The 14,121-nt window shown below is 39.1% G+C and overlaps 1 protein-coding gene across 4 annotated transcripts in view; it reads left to right on the forward strand.

Annotated features, from left to right (window-relative positions):
• LOC144086742 (alsin-like) overlaps positions 1-14,121 on the forward strand; it is a 16,907-nt gene continuing 2,786 nt past the window's right edge. The window contains exons 1-38 of one of the 4 annotated variants that reach the window (XM_077616811.1): positions 1-192; positions 580-714; positions 1,282-1,442; positions 1,753-1,977; positions 2,070-2,260; positions 2,542-2,574; positions 2,663-2,836; positions 2,920-3,026; positions 3,108-3,337; positions 3,429-3,501; positions 3,772-3,929; positions 4,379-4,517; positions 4,627-4,723; positions 4,884-4,961; positions 5,138-5,365; positions 5,726-5,897; positions 6,023-6,218; positions 6,289-6,354; positions 6,829-6,988; positions 7,191-7,322; positions 7,739-7,867; positions 8,110-8,133; positions 8,915-8,985; positions 9,164-9,230; positions 9,610-9,788; positions 10,213-10,278; positions 10,352-10,450; positions 10,534-10,698; positions 11,318-11,429; positions 11,503-11,580; positions 11,705-11,841; positions 12,573-12,728; positions 12,808-12,922; positions 12,998-13,155; positions 13,444-13,542; positions 13,628-13,810; positions 13,895-13,940; positions 14,047-14,108. In XM_077616811.1, coding sequence (XP_077472937.1) covers positions 695-714; positions 1,282-1,442; positions 1,753-1,977; positions 2,070-2,260; positions 2,542-2,574; positions 2,663-2,836; positions 2,920-3,026; positions 3,108-3,337; positions 3,429-3,501; positions 3,772-3,929; positions 4,379-4,517; positions 4,627-4,723; positions 4,884-4,961; positions 5,138-5,365; positions 5,726-5,897; positions 6,023-6,218; positions 6,289-6,354; positions 6,829-6,988; positions 7,191-7,322; positions 7,739-7,867; positions 8,110-8,133; positions 8,915-8,985; positions 9,164-9,230; positions 9,610-9,788; positions 10,213-10,278; positions 10,352-10,450; positions 10,534-10,698; positions 11,318-11,429; positions 11,503-11,580; positions 11,705-11,841; positions 12,573-12,728; positions 12,808-12,922; positions 12,998-13,155; positions 13,444-13,542; positions 13,628-13,810; positions 13,895-13,940; positions 14,047-14,108 — 4,586 coding nt within the window. In that variant the 5' untranslated portion in view covers positions 1-192; positions 580-694. Of the gene's footprint in view, positions 193-579; positions 715-1,281; positions 1,443-1,752; positions 1,978-2,059; positions 2,261-2,541; positions 2,575-2,662; positions 2,837-2,919; positions 3,027-3,107; positions 3,338-3,428; positions 3,502-3,771; positions 3,930-4,378; positions 4,518-4,626; positions 4,724-4,883; positions 4,962-5,137; positions 5,366-5,725; positions 5,898-6,022; positions 6,219-6,288; positions 6,355-6,828; positions 6,989-7,190; positions 7,323-7,738; positions 7,868-8,109; positions 8,134-8,914; positions 8,986-9,163; positions 9,231-9,609; positions 9,789-10,212; positions 10,279-10,351; positions 10,451-10,533; positions 10,699-11,317; positions 11,430-11,502; positions 11,581-11,704; positions 11,842-12,572; positions 12,729-12,807; positions 12,923-12,997; positions 13,156-13,443; positions 13,543-13,627; positions 13,811-13,894; positions 13,941-14,046; positions 14,109-14,121 lie in introns of those variants that run through there. The other 3 variants (XM_077616813.1, XM_077616814.1, XM_077616815.1) reach the window with 3 other exon arrangements.

Below are 14,121 nucleotides of genomic sequence, written 5' to 3' on the forward strand. Positions count from 1 at the left end.
TAGCCTGTTGCTTCCGACAACAACACTGCTCAACTGAACTGTCAAAACTTCGACTTCGACTGCGCTGCACTGATTGACATTTACAAAATTCACTTTACCCACCGACCTTTTTCAAACAAAACCGTCACGCGATCTAATTCGTTTTCTTCACATTCAAAACTGCTGCTACGCTCTATCAAATTGGCGTTGATGGTAAGTTTTCTCCGAAGATTTAGCTTCGAATACGTAGCGATCTACTACTAGCCAAGTGTTTTATTATTATTATCATTGTGTAACACAAAGCATTTGGCTTGATTTGTCTTACAAAAGAATTTATGCAATTAGACCAGTTAGCCTCGTTTGGTGGATTCTCATGTAACAAATTGTTTTGATAGTAATTTGATTCTTTATATCCTGCATGTGAAAAGTAAAAAAATGTACAGTATTTGCAGAAACATGCATCAACTTGATACATGTTGGCGATTAGTCCTAACATGCCAATTGTATTAACTGTACTTTTTTTTAATCACACATGAAGATTGTAGTAAATTTGAATAATCTGCCTCTTTGATTGAGTGCACTTTGTATTTGTTCACGCAGACAGAATGTTGCACCATAATGCTGACAAGACATGACATCAGATTTCCACAGAGAACCCACAACACTGCAGTGAAGATGTCTTCCCTGTACTTTGGAATGATTTGAGGCTGAAGTGATGGAAAACAAAGAGCAAAGGTACAAACCTATCCAAAGCTGTCGAGGAGTTTGTTTTTTGGCGTGTGGGTCTTATTATTTTTTTAAATACTTTTAATAAATGAGAAAAATGCAGGCTATCCCCCTCTCAGTGGTTTGAAACTAGATATTTTCAATGGGATAAGCTCCAGCACCCCCACAACCCTGTTAGGATTAAGCGTGATGGAAAATGAATGAATATTTTTGGGTTAAGGATATTAATTAAACTTTTCCATTTCATTGTGTGGCCTATGTAAAATATGAATTTTATGAATAAACAAAATAAATATCTCGGAAAATGTCTGTTATTTTCATTTAGTTTTAGGGCAATACTAAATGGCAATGTAAGATGTTATTATTTTATCCATCTCTTACACTTGTACTACTTGCTGTGCGTTTGGGTTGAGAAGTTGAATTATGAGGGTGATGCATTGGTGATAGTGAATGTACACACAGCTGCACACATTTTATCAAACACATGCCCACGAATGTACAAAGCTACTGTGTTGTTTCAGTATTTACATGGGAAGGAAAAGTTTTGTGGTTTACTAATCCTATCTACTTTTGTAGCCTTGCAGAAGAACGGGCTGCCACACCTCCCAATCAAGGACTACTCTACCTTTGGCAGTCAGGTTCACCAAATGAGCCACTAAGCCCAGAAAGAGTGCTTCTGTCTCAGTGTGTCCTGCAGGTGGCTCTGGGAGAACATCATGGGCTCCTGCTGGCACAAGGTAAGAGGTCAAAGGTCATATAGGTCAGATTGAACTCAAATTTAAATAGGTGGTGATATGACGAGAAGACTAATTCTTTTGGGTTACAGAGGTGAGAAATATGGTGCTGCTTTGTAATTGGCTGTTTAGGAGTCTGTTCACTGAGTAGTACTCTAGTTTTGGTCCTAAATGTTTTCTCAGTTAAACATATTGTCAAAAAGAGTTACCCTCAAATTGTAACATGTAATTTACATAACTAAGCGCCTGTGGTTTAAAAAAAACCCTAAATGTGGTAAATCAACTTTTGCTGACTATTTTGCCTTTTGCCCAGGTGGTCTTGTGTATTCTTTTGGAGAGTTACTTTGGAGGGGGCTCAGTATACCGTCTGCAGCGCCATTTTTGGAGGTTTCCCTTCGCGGGACAACTGTGGTCCATGTGGCTTGTGGTGGTTTTCATTGTGGAGCTGTGAGCGAGCAGGGCATCGTGTACATGTGGGGGGAGAACACTGCTGGACAGTGTGGGCCAAATGAAGCCGACGAGGACTCAAACTTGACCGGTAATTCTTCGTTATTTTTTTCGCCATTGTGAAAACATGACACATTAAATTGCATTTTTGAGGTTTTGCGTTTGAATAACAGTTTATGTTAGTTGCAGAACCCAACCCACTTCCTGTGGTGGACGGCGAGGTGGTTCCTCCTGTCAATGTTCGAATTGTTGATCTTGCCTGTGGACGGGAGCACAGTCTGGCGTTGTCATCTCAGAATGAGCTCTGGGCTTGGGGAAGTGGATGCCAGCTCGGCCTTGTCACTAGCAACTTTCCTGTTTGGAAACCTCAAAAGGTGACATGATGGAATACTAAATTAAAGTATTTTTCTTTAATTGATAACATCGCTGTCATATCTATTCGATCATTTGCCATCGACGCTACCAGTTCAAATGGATTAGACATCTACTCTTAATGAAACCAGGATAAAGAATAGTAATCTTTATATTTTCTATCTACATCTGTTGCTGCACCTTTATACATTTAATTATTATTAGATTTAATTTGACAGTAAAAAGTGGCAAACTGAAGCAGCTTAATATTTCCTAAGTATATGCACTTTGTTTTTTGGTTCAGGTGGAACACTTAGCAGGGAGGCATGTGATTCAGGTACACCATTTTTTTTGACAATACCTCCATTAAAATATTCCCCAAAAATATAATAGATGAACAGTGTAATGGTTATCATTCTCAACAGATTGCTTGTGGGGCCTACCACAGCCTCGCTCTAGTCCATTGTTTACATCCACAAGACAACGGTACTCCTAAACCGCTAGCGAGTCGGCCATCGCCGAGAATCGAGCCTTTTGCTGTTGATGACGCACACTACTGTCCACTTGGAGTGGAACTTACAGAAAGCATGAACGCAAAGGTTAAAACTGATGAAGTACTTTCACTCTAAACAAAATATGCTTGGGGAGAGTATTTAACTCTTCATTGTTTCAATTCTTATAGACTTCAGCCAAGAGACGCTCCAGACAAAGAATGAGGCCAGCTGGCAGCAGTAACGGATCCGACGCGGATCTGTGCCCATACTCCTACAGCATATCTGGCAATAAAGGGTAACACATTTCAAAATCAAGCGTTTCATATCTTTCTCCCGCTGATTTTCACGGATTCTTCTTCTTTTTTTTGTACCCAAGGAATGTTCTTTTGGCTGGCATTGAGCCTGATGAACACGCTGACCCTCTAACCCAGACGGACAACTGCACTCCATCGTACCCACTGCCAGCCTTGACAGATAAAAAGAAACCTGATTTGCCTAATGAGCTAGAGCTTCACAACCTCCTCCAGAAACTCTCTGGTCACTCATTAGCGATGCAACATAGCAGCAGGCTCGGAGATGCAGACTCTCTTAGCAGTCACACCTCAGGTTGGTGGTTAATTTACAAAAGAATGAAATGTTTTATGAGTGATCTTTTTGTTGTAGGATCTTATTTCTCAAAATATTTTTTTAAATCTAGATGACAGCTTTGTCTCTTCAACTACTTCTAATGAACCACTTGATCCCAGTTGTGAAAATGACTTGTCATTTAGGTAAGATGTGACACTTTGTACACTGTATTAATGTAGCTCTTTGACTCTATGTACATCTGTGGTAAGATCAGTTATATTTTTTGTGATGTGTGTATATATATATATATATATATATATATATATATATATATATATATATATATATATATATATATATATATATATATATCACATATTCATGTTTCAAATGATATTGGCTGTTTTAATACACCATACGTACATTGCACCTCATACTTGACTTATTTTTTTTATTTTTTCCCAATTTAACAGTGACGTAGTCCAGTCCTCTTCCCTAATGGCCTCGGAAGAGGTTTCACCATGGAAGAAAAAAATACTGCAAGTGCACAAGAGTATTAGTCTTACAGACATAAACCTGAGGGGGAAAACTGAAAGCAGGAGACACTCCCTACCCGATTCCCCCATTCGTGGTAGGTACTTAAGAGAACAACCAATACACACCTATACCAACAAATTTCTTTTTTAAAAACTTTTATTTGGATAGAGCGTCGTCTAAACTTATCTCGCTAACCATTGGCTCTGCTCATTTTCAAGTGTTTGTACATGAATTAGCGCTTTAACTTATTAGATGTTTATGTAAGTAGTATTTCTTCAGAGACACAGTTAAAAGAGTGGGTGTTAGTCCTCGACCAATTGTGAGTGGGGGAAGTATTACAGTACAGTACAGTACAGTATGATGGATGCCGTAACATTAGCAGATATGGGAAAATGATGACACTGAAACTTTTGAGATTTTGCTTTGAATTTTGCTTAAAAAAAATAAAAAAATAAATCACATTAGCCATTCTATTCCATCAACCGTTTTAGCCATAACAGATTCCATTCTCCTCTAACTCGTGATGTTTTTTTCTCTCTCTAGCAAACCCAAGGCGACAACAACTTTGTGGACTCATGCAAGCCTCTTTTGCAGAAGAGGGCTTTCCATCCTTGGAGACAGAGGTGTGGAGTTGGGGCAGAGGGTCTGAGGGGCAACTGGGACACGGAGATCAGCTGGCCAGGTCTGATTAGTTGCACAGAAAGACATTTCACAGCTGAATAAGAGCTCTCCTTTTTAAAATTAATGAGTCTGTCAGAGATGTGTTCATTTAACCTTGTGTGTGTTGCCAGACTTCAGCCTCTTTGTATTAAGTCTTTGACAGGCGAGGAAGTGATCAAAGTCTCTGCAGGATCACACCATTCGCTAGCTCTCACCGCTCAGTGCCAGGTAACCGTCACACTTGGAAGCTTAACTAATGCTTTCCCGTAACCCCAAACCTTAACCTTAGCTGTCACAGTGGCTTCTTCTGTTTTGCTTTACCTCACAAAAATGTTAAATTCTTGAACATGCTGTAGAAAATTAGAGACATAGCACTCCTGTATTACAGGTCTACTCATGGGGAAGCAACATGTGTGGACAACTTGGTCATGTCAATAGCCCTGTTACTGTCCCACAACAAACTAAGGTATATATTGCATTTTATTTATTGCTTAGCTTGGATTCATATGTAAAATATTTTTATTAGTAGTTAAAATATGTATCTATACTCGTATTCACCAGCCTGTCAAAATGGATAGGACGTCTATCGCCATCAGTGGCAACCGATTGTAAATATTGTCTGTCTTCATTTGTCTTCCATAGTTGTCCGAGGGTCTTCGGGCTTGGGATCTATCAGCAGGCCAGAGCCACTCCCTCCTATTGGCAGATGGAGACAGCGACCATCCTGTTTTGCTATACTGCGGGAAGCAGCCTGAGCCCAATTTGAAGCCAAGCGAGACATCCAATCGGAACGCCAGATCGTGTCAGCGATCACCAAACAGGGCTGAAAGTTACACAGTCAGACCCCAACTGATACCTTTCAGCATGGAGGTGTGTGGTCCTATAAACATGTGTAAGTGTTGTCTGGAATGTAGTGTTTCCTGGCAGTAATTGGTTCTTGTGGGAAGAGCATAAAGATGATTTGTGCATTATGTTTACCAAAAAAAGCTTATTTAAAGCACAGAAGACTTGCAATAATGCAAGTGTACCACATAATTTCTCCATGTTTTGGGTAATTTTACATATCATATTCATATATATTTTTTTAGTCGCATCCATTTTATTTATATTATTTAATTGGAAGTGCTGAAAAAGGGAAAAAATATTTTTTTTATGTTTTTTTTTTATGTTTACCAATTTCCTTCCAGTTTGATAACTGTGCTAATGATGTGATTGTTTCTATGTGCATAGATGGGTTACATCAATAGCGTGTGCAGTGGCGGTCAAAGGTGTGCACTGCTGACCAACCACAACATTAGTGGTCACATTTTGGCCCTCCACAATTTGGCTTCACTTGAGAGGAGGTTTTTCTACTGGTTGAACAGCTTAAGAAAGTTGCTTCTAATGCCCCTTTTTATCAAAGGTATTTATAACCAACATCCCAATGTAAACTTATATAAGGCACCTTATTCAAATTGTTCTTTATTTACAAATTTAAAGACAATAGTGTAGTGTAATGTGCTCACCTGTGCGCATGTTTTCCGACAGAGAATGCACGTCCTTCCCTTGGCGACCCCTGCACGCATCTCTTCTTTTCTGTGTACAAGTATTTTATACGCCTGTGCAACCTCGTTGGTCAACACTCGACGTCGCTCACACATTTCCTGCACACTGGGCTACGTCGGAATGTCACTTCACTTCACCTGATCACACACATTCAGCAATTTCTGGACATCTTTACTGAGTAAGGCCTGATCATAGCTAACATTAATGCTTAAGTGTTTTAATGTCTTGTATTCTCTCTTTCCGTGTAGATATTGCACCACTTTAGGAGATTTTCAGGTCATGGGTGGGTTTCATTTGCTTCATAAACTTTCACGGTAAGGTTCTTTTTTTTATTACATTGGATGTTTTTAACTCACAAGCCATTTAGTGGTTAAGCTTCATTTTTGTCTTCTGTTTACACCACATTGAATTTGAAAGCAGATATGCAAAATAGTAGCAAGCACGTGTTTAGTTTGTCTTGTATTAAACTTAACTATTGTTATGATGTTTGAATGTGAGTTAACTTGACCTGTGATTATATACTATATAAATTTAGTGATATATACTGTTATAACAAACTAGTGGGATTTTCTACCAAAACCAAAAGAACACATCGTTTTAGCAAGGAAGCACACTTTATTTTTTTAGTGAGCCCTTTTAAATAATTTGATATTCCGGATCTGCTCCAGGGCATTAAATATCAGATACCTCTTGATTTATTTGAACCACAATATTGACATACTTTTCTTTTATTCATTCATAAAAGATGCAAATGTATTATTATTCATGTCTCTGTCAATGTTGTTCAGTGAGCGTTTAGGTTCGAAACAAAGCAAACTTGCTAAACTTCCTCAACTGGATCCATCAGTCAGCGGTGATGTTGATCTGGGTTTCTTGTTGTACTGGCCTATGCAGCAGTTGCAGCAGTACAGTGGAGCACTGCTTAAACTGGAAGCCTGCTATGACGTGGTGAGGCCGTAGACCCCTATTCAGTTGTCATTAAAAACACTACAGAGATGAATTAATCATCAAGTGTGGTTCTCTTTGTAAATATGATTTCTAGTCTGCTAAAAAGATGACGTAGTTAAGATCTCAATTTCTCCGGTACCCATTCTGACATGTAAGCTGCTAGAAAATGATGATGAACGAATGTTTCTTGAATTCCCATTAGCTTACAACAGAGTATCAGTCCCTTCATCAGAGCTGTATGCAGTATGAACAGCTTTCTGCAACACTGTTGAGGAGAAAAAAGGAGGCTGAAGCCACTCTCCTCTTCTGGAAGACTCACACCGGGAAGAACACTGTGAGTATAACCTAATCCTTATTGTCTCCTAGATGTCATTGTTTGTTTTTATTGTTCTGTCAAAACTGAAGGTTAATGATAGTTTTAATTAAAAACCACAGGCTTGTTTATGTAGTTGTTACATCTCATTTAAATTCTTTTTTATGCTGTCAAACAGGTGTTCGTTAGTCTTTGCAAATTGAAAGTGACAGCCTCATTTAAAATAGCACAGTTAGTACTTAAAAGGGTGTGACTGTTAACTAACTTTAGTTCAATGGTGAAACATGCCTGAAGTGAAATGAACATTATTGACTTTTTGAAGTCTTTTGCATTTGCAAATTAAATCAACACACACGGAGGGAGTCAATGACGCGAGACCGTGAGAATGAGCTGTAGTAAAACAACAGTATAACATGTCGCCTGACTGTGTCTTTTAGGAGGGTCTGCGTCTCCCACAGCGGCGAGTGTTATGTGAAAGCAGCAACAGAACCCTCACTTTACAGGGCGCTGGCCGCTTCTCCAACCACTGGTTCATCCTGTTCAATGATGCGCTGGTTCACGTACAGGTATATACATAAACAGTTATTGTTCATGGCATAACACATCAATGACAAACAAAGCCTGAGAAACCTGAACACCGGAGCCTAATTAGCACGAGAAGGCAGCCATTTGTTTCCCTATATTTGAACAAGGGAATGTATTCACAGTACTGGAGAAGAATAACTCAATGTTTAACTCCAATTAAGGCTCAGTCACACGTGTTTATGCAATCCAATGTATCCATGACATTGTCTTTTCACCCACTCAGCGCGCCGCTCCTCCTAAGAGCCTCGTAAGTATTATGTGATGCAGTTAATCAAGCTCTGTGCAAAGCGGCATGGGTGGGCTGGTCTGTGTGCAGTGCTTATACTATTTATTAACATTTATTCTTAAAACAGGACGTTATGAAATGGTAAATGAATAATATACTGTAAAGCATATGATATTGAACCAAATTAAATCAATATTTATTTTGTATTCATGTGAAATGGATTATTCAGCTTCAATTCTTAATACATAATTTGGTTTTATAATAATAAAAAAAAGTCTGTCTAAACAGGAACTCATATTTAACTCAGTGGCTGCCATTGACAGTTGCTCTAAAAATGTGCTGTTTTTACATTGAACACAGTGACAAATTTCCACTTGAACATTAAAACTACACATCAACAACCGCCCTTCTTTTGAAACGGCTTTAATGTTCTTCATGAATTTACATTTTATAAGTCCTGCATTGAGATTGCACATGTCACCTCGATAAGAGGCCTAAAGTGTTTTTGTATTAGAGGTGACTGTATGTATGTATTCCTTTTAGGATTTGTAGTACTTAAACTTACCACTGCATTGTGGCTGGAAAACGTCACCATTTAAATTGTCTGATTCCCGGAGTGGGCTTTCCCTGGTCTTGTGTATTTCTCCCTTTTTTTTCTTTTGACTTTAATTTTCGGGTATATTGTATGCTTTATTTTGTGTATCCACATAACATTTTAAATGATAAAACAATCATAATATTACAAGGAGGAAAGAGAATGTTTGTATAAACCCTGAAAAAGAAGCCATCTGTTTCTTTCCAGTTCTCCACTCATCGCCTCTACCCTGTGAACCTTTTGTGGGTAAAGCCACTTCCCGATAATGACACTGGAAGGTAAGTTTGTATTTATAGGCTTCTGTATTTGGTTTTGTATACTGTATTTTTACTCAAATTAAACATACATTGGCAGTTTAATGGTGACCAATGTTTAGCATGGCTAATTTTAAGTTTATTCTCTCTGTTGAAGTTTATCAAGATTGAGAGCAATAATTTGTTATTCATTTTTCTCCAGCTATGCCATCAAAATGTCATGTCCAGAAGAGACATTCATACTTGTGGCTTCAACACCACAAGAGAAGGTATCTTATCCACAATTAAAGTGATCACGTTGGGATTGTTCAACAAATTAGACGCTGTTATCCAACTCCATAGTGTGTCTCTTGTAACCTCAATACGTGGCGAGTACTTTTGTTTATGAATACGGGCCGATTCCGTTTTTCAAGGCACGGCTTTCAACCTTAGGTCCTCCCTGAATTGGTTGCCAGCGAGTCGCATACATTGTATACTGCTATGTTTACATATCAAGTTGTGATAATTTAAATGTGATATTCTGTTCATGCCAAAAAAGGCTCATTCACTCTCAAAAAAACAAAAAAACACAAAACAAACATTTGTCTCATATGACTTCATGTCACTCAACAAATATGTTTTTTTCTTACTTTTGCACTCACTGTCTAGAACAAGTGGCTGCATTTTCTCAATCAAGAGGTGGACCGGGTGCTGAGTGGTGGAGGTCAGGGGTCATCGCCAGGAATAACAGCTATGTCCCGCACGGCGTCTTATACTTTCACGGCAGAGGGTCGATTCAAAGATGCGCAGTATACTGGGAGCTGGCTGGCTGGACGAGTTCATGGCAGGTCAGACAATCGAGTGCCTCATTGCCACCAACTTCAAAGATGTCCTTGAACAAGGGCTTTGTCCTCAAACTGCCTCAAATCATTGCCTATCATTGACAACGATAAGCGTCCAATTTATTTGAACTGGCAGGACTTTCTACTTGAGACCCTAAATTGTCAGGTTAGCAACTACAGTCCTCTCAGTACAAAAAAATGCTAGTCTGGAGCCCTAGGTATCAAATTTGATGTGTACTGTATACGTAATAACACAAGGTCGTTCTACACTTATATCGTGGGTTGCCAGATAAAGTGGCTCTCCGAATAAAACCATAACTATAATCTGGTCTGTGACAAATATGAGTTATCTTGAGTGTGATTACCAAATCTTCTCAGGGTTTGTTGACTGATTGAATTGCAAACCCAAATATACTATGTGCAATTACAGTGGAACACTGAGATGGCCGGATGGACGTACCTACACTGGGAATTTTAAAAATGGACTGGAGGATGGGTAAGTTTGCTTAGGGACTAATATTGATTGGATTGCTTTGGATGTTTCTCCGTTTGACATTTTGTCCCTCCAGCTATGGTGAATCTATGCTACCTGACAAACTGCTGAATAAAGCAGGTTGCTACCAGGGACACTGGAGACATGGCAAGATACATGGCTTTGGCATCTATAGGTCAGTTTGTTATCAAAAAGGCATGAATGTTAAAAAAAATATGTTAAGTATCTTTCTTTTTTTTCAATGTGTGACTTTATCAGGTATGCTACTGGTGAGGTATATGAGGGCTGTTTCAATGAAGGCCAGCGCCACGGCTATGGCATGCTGCGCTCTGGGAAAAAGGACAAGAATTCTTCAAATGTCTTCATTGGCCAGTGGTTCTGTGATAAGAGGGCTGGATATGGCGTCTGTGATGACATCACCAGGTCTGATGTGCAGATAACTATCTGTCTAGACAGTATTACAGAATCACAGGGTGGATGTGTTTCTGATTAATTTATATGATCCCTCCGCTAGGATAGATTAATAAAAAATTAAACAACAAAAATATTTTCAAGACGAATTTCAAGTTCAAAATGTTTAAAAACGGTGTTATAGCAAATATCTTAACAGTATTTTGAATGATAATAGCACAATTTGGTGTATATGCTCATGCCAAATAGTGAAAATATTGTCGTTCACAAAGCCTTAAATCAAGGCTAGTACTTCCATTGCAAAAGTATGTTTTGTGCCATGTAATTAAGTGCAAAAATAGCGTATTTTTCTCATTTTACCAAAGCTTAGGATGTACAATACTATTTTTTGTTTGTTTAAGGTAAAAGTGCTATACAAGTATGATTTTTAGCTTGGGGAAAAAAATTACGTTATTAAATTTAAAATCAAGCGACAAACACTACAATTTGGTATTTATTGTGGGCCACAAAAAAATGGAACTTTTTACCAATGCAATAAAACCAAGAGTGATGTAGGCAACGTGTTTTGTTCTCAGTAAATGACACTTTTATTGTTGTATTGAGGCTCACTCACTGTTTTTCAATCTCCCAGGGGTGAGAAGTACATGGGAATGTGGCTGGATGATGAGAGGCACGGGAATGCTGTGGTCGTCACTCAGTACGGCGTGTACTACGAAGGCAATTTCCGGGAAAACAAGATGAGCGTAAGTGTCAGATTGGATTACTTTAATGAATGTTGCATTTTGATAATGCACTGCGGTGCGGGTATTCTCACAGGGTCCTGGTTTGTTGGTATCAGATGATGACACAGCCTTCCATGGGGAGCTTTCTGAAGACTGGACTATCAACGGGAAGGTACAAGATACATCTCTTTTGTCAAAAATTCCCAACACGTGGGTGTGATTTTTGATAGGTTCTTGTCATTATATTGGCAGAGGTGTGACTGAAATCATTATAATTATACTTGTCTGTCTCTCAGGGTATTTTGTCCCTGGCGAACGGGGACACTGTAGATGGCCACTTCAGTGGGGAGTGGGGCGGATCCCTGAAATTGGATGGAATTTACACCAGACTGGCTGGTGATGAGATTGATGACAAGGAGAGAAAGAACTTTTTGTGAGTGGTTTGTTAGGCTATCATTTTTAACTCATTGGCTGTCATTGACGGAGCTGGAAGTCCAATCCCTTTTGACCGGGCAATCATTCACCACCAACCCACTGAGTCATAAAGAATTGGATGTCTAGCGCTGTTCAATGGCTCTGAAACTTAAACATTTCACCCAGTCATAGCAGTTTAAATGAATTGGATGTTTATTGTTGTCGTCATTACCGGCCAATGACTTAATTAACTTTTTGTGTTTATTTTCTTATAAGGAAATAGCACCTCTATTATTGTATTTAACAAAAGTATAGATTATTGTATAGACTGAAAGAGTTTCAGTCCTTCACTTAAATTGGAAATTTGCTTCTACTTCTGCTGTGCACGGTATTAGTAGTCATTCTCCACAGAGGATAAAGAATATATGTCTCAGTATTGTTTTATCACTAGACTACATGTGTTGCATTACCAGTTATGTTCAGATATTACTTGAAGCATTAATGTCATATTCATTAGTCCAACTTTGGCATTTTGCCTTGTTGGTGAATCATGTGGTGTTTTATGTTTTTTTTCTCTTCATTTTTTCATTTTTTAATACCCAGCATGTAGTAGTTTTATTTGATCCCTGTTTAGTTCAACAGTAAACTGCAACTTTGTGTGACTTTTAACAGCTCAAAGTTCCTTTTTGTGGAATTGTTTACTATCTGCTAAACAGCTACATTGTTTTCGTTTAATGTTTTCACAAGCAGCAGGTTGGGTCAGTACGTGGTGGCCGCAGAAGACAGGTGGAATTGTGTTTTTGACGAATGCTGGCGGCGACTGGGCTGCGACGTCGCCGGCAGAGGAGAGCAGACTACAGCCTGGGAGAACATTGCAATTTCCATTGCAAGCGCACGTCGACACAGGTTGATACAAAACACATTTACAAACACAACCTTATATGTGGCTTGGGTGTTTATTTATTCATTTTTACTGTGTGAATAGCCCAGACCTCAGCCGGTCTCAGACCAAAGTTCTTGAGTGCTTGGAGTGTATTCCTCATCACGCGGATTCAGTCACGAGCACAAGTTATGACAACATACGAAAATATCTCACCAAGGTATTTGAATAATGTCAACACACAAGAATTTATGTGTAAGTACTTTGGTTTAGAGCTGTTTTTTTTACTTTATAGGCATGCGAGACCCCAATCCACCCGCTTGGTTGGCTAGTGGAAACTCTGGTGACTGTCTATAGGATGACCTACTTGGGTGTGGAGTCAAATCATAGACTGCTTAGGGAGGCTGTGAAGGAGGTCCACGCTTACATCCAACACCTCTACTCCATTGTCAGGTAGCTCTGCTTTATATTAAATTAACTAAAGGCACACCGATCGATTGGTGATCTGATAAGGTGGGGACAAATTCATAAACTTTGGGGGGTTGGATCTGTGGATCTAGTGTAATTTGTTTGCAAAAGAAATTAGAATTTGATAGTTTGGAAAGTTTTTTTTTTTTACTGAACTACTAAGTCTTTTTCAATGTAATATTCAGTTCAGCATCCCAAAATTATAGAAAGAACAAATGTACGCATCAACGCAACACATTTGTTGACCAAGGTTGTCATACTTTTGTTCTTCAGGTTCCTTTTTCCTGGTTTGCCAGGTGATGGCAGCATTTTACCAGATACGCCTGTTTCTCCATGTAGAATCAGATATAGCTCCTATTCAGATGAGCCTAGGTAGGTGATCACAATGCCCGCAAAAAGTCCCACTTATTGTTGGTGGGATGCTCCAACATATTGACTTCTGTCACTCCTCCCTCAGCTTTGTCTCAGTCGTAAGCAGCTCTGCTCTGCTTCTCCCACTGCTGCTCCCTCAACTCTATCAACCTCTGTTCATGTTGTACTGCCTCCATGACGAACAGCAGGAGGCGCAGTACTGGGACCGCATCTTAAGGCTCAACAAGCAGCCCGACCAGTCCCTGCTCAGCTTCCTGGGCGTTCGGGAGTGAGTCCTCAAAACATCATCACATAGGGCATAACTACAAACTCACGTATACTATAAATTTGTTGCTTCCTTTATAATTTTCAGAAAGTTCTGGCCGATGTGGATGTCTGTTCTGGGGGAGAAAAAACAGGTGTGCTATATAAACAAAAAGCTTTTCCCATATTAGTGATATTTCATTATCTTATTGGAGAACCTTTTAAGTTGATGTCCTGTTGTATTATTACTGCTTTCGACAGATTGTATCCACCAGTAAAGACGTCACCTTTGGAGGCGCCGTAGAAACACTCCAACAAATCAGGTCAGTTGCATTT

Source organism: Stigmatopora argus, chromosome 13 (genome assembly GCF_051989625.1).
Source record: "Stigmatopora argus isolate UIUO_Sarg chromosome 13, RoL_Sarg_1.0, whole genome shotgun sequence".
NCBI lineage: Eukaryota > Metazoa > Chordata > Actinopteri > Syngnathiformes > Syngnathidae > Stigmatopora > Stigmatopora argus.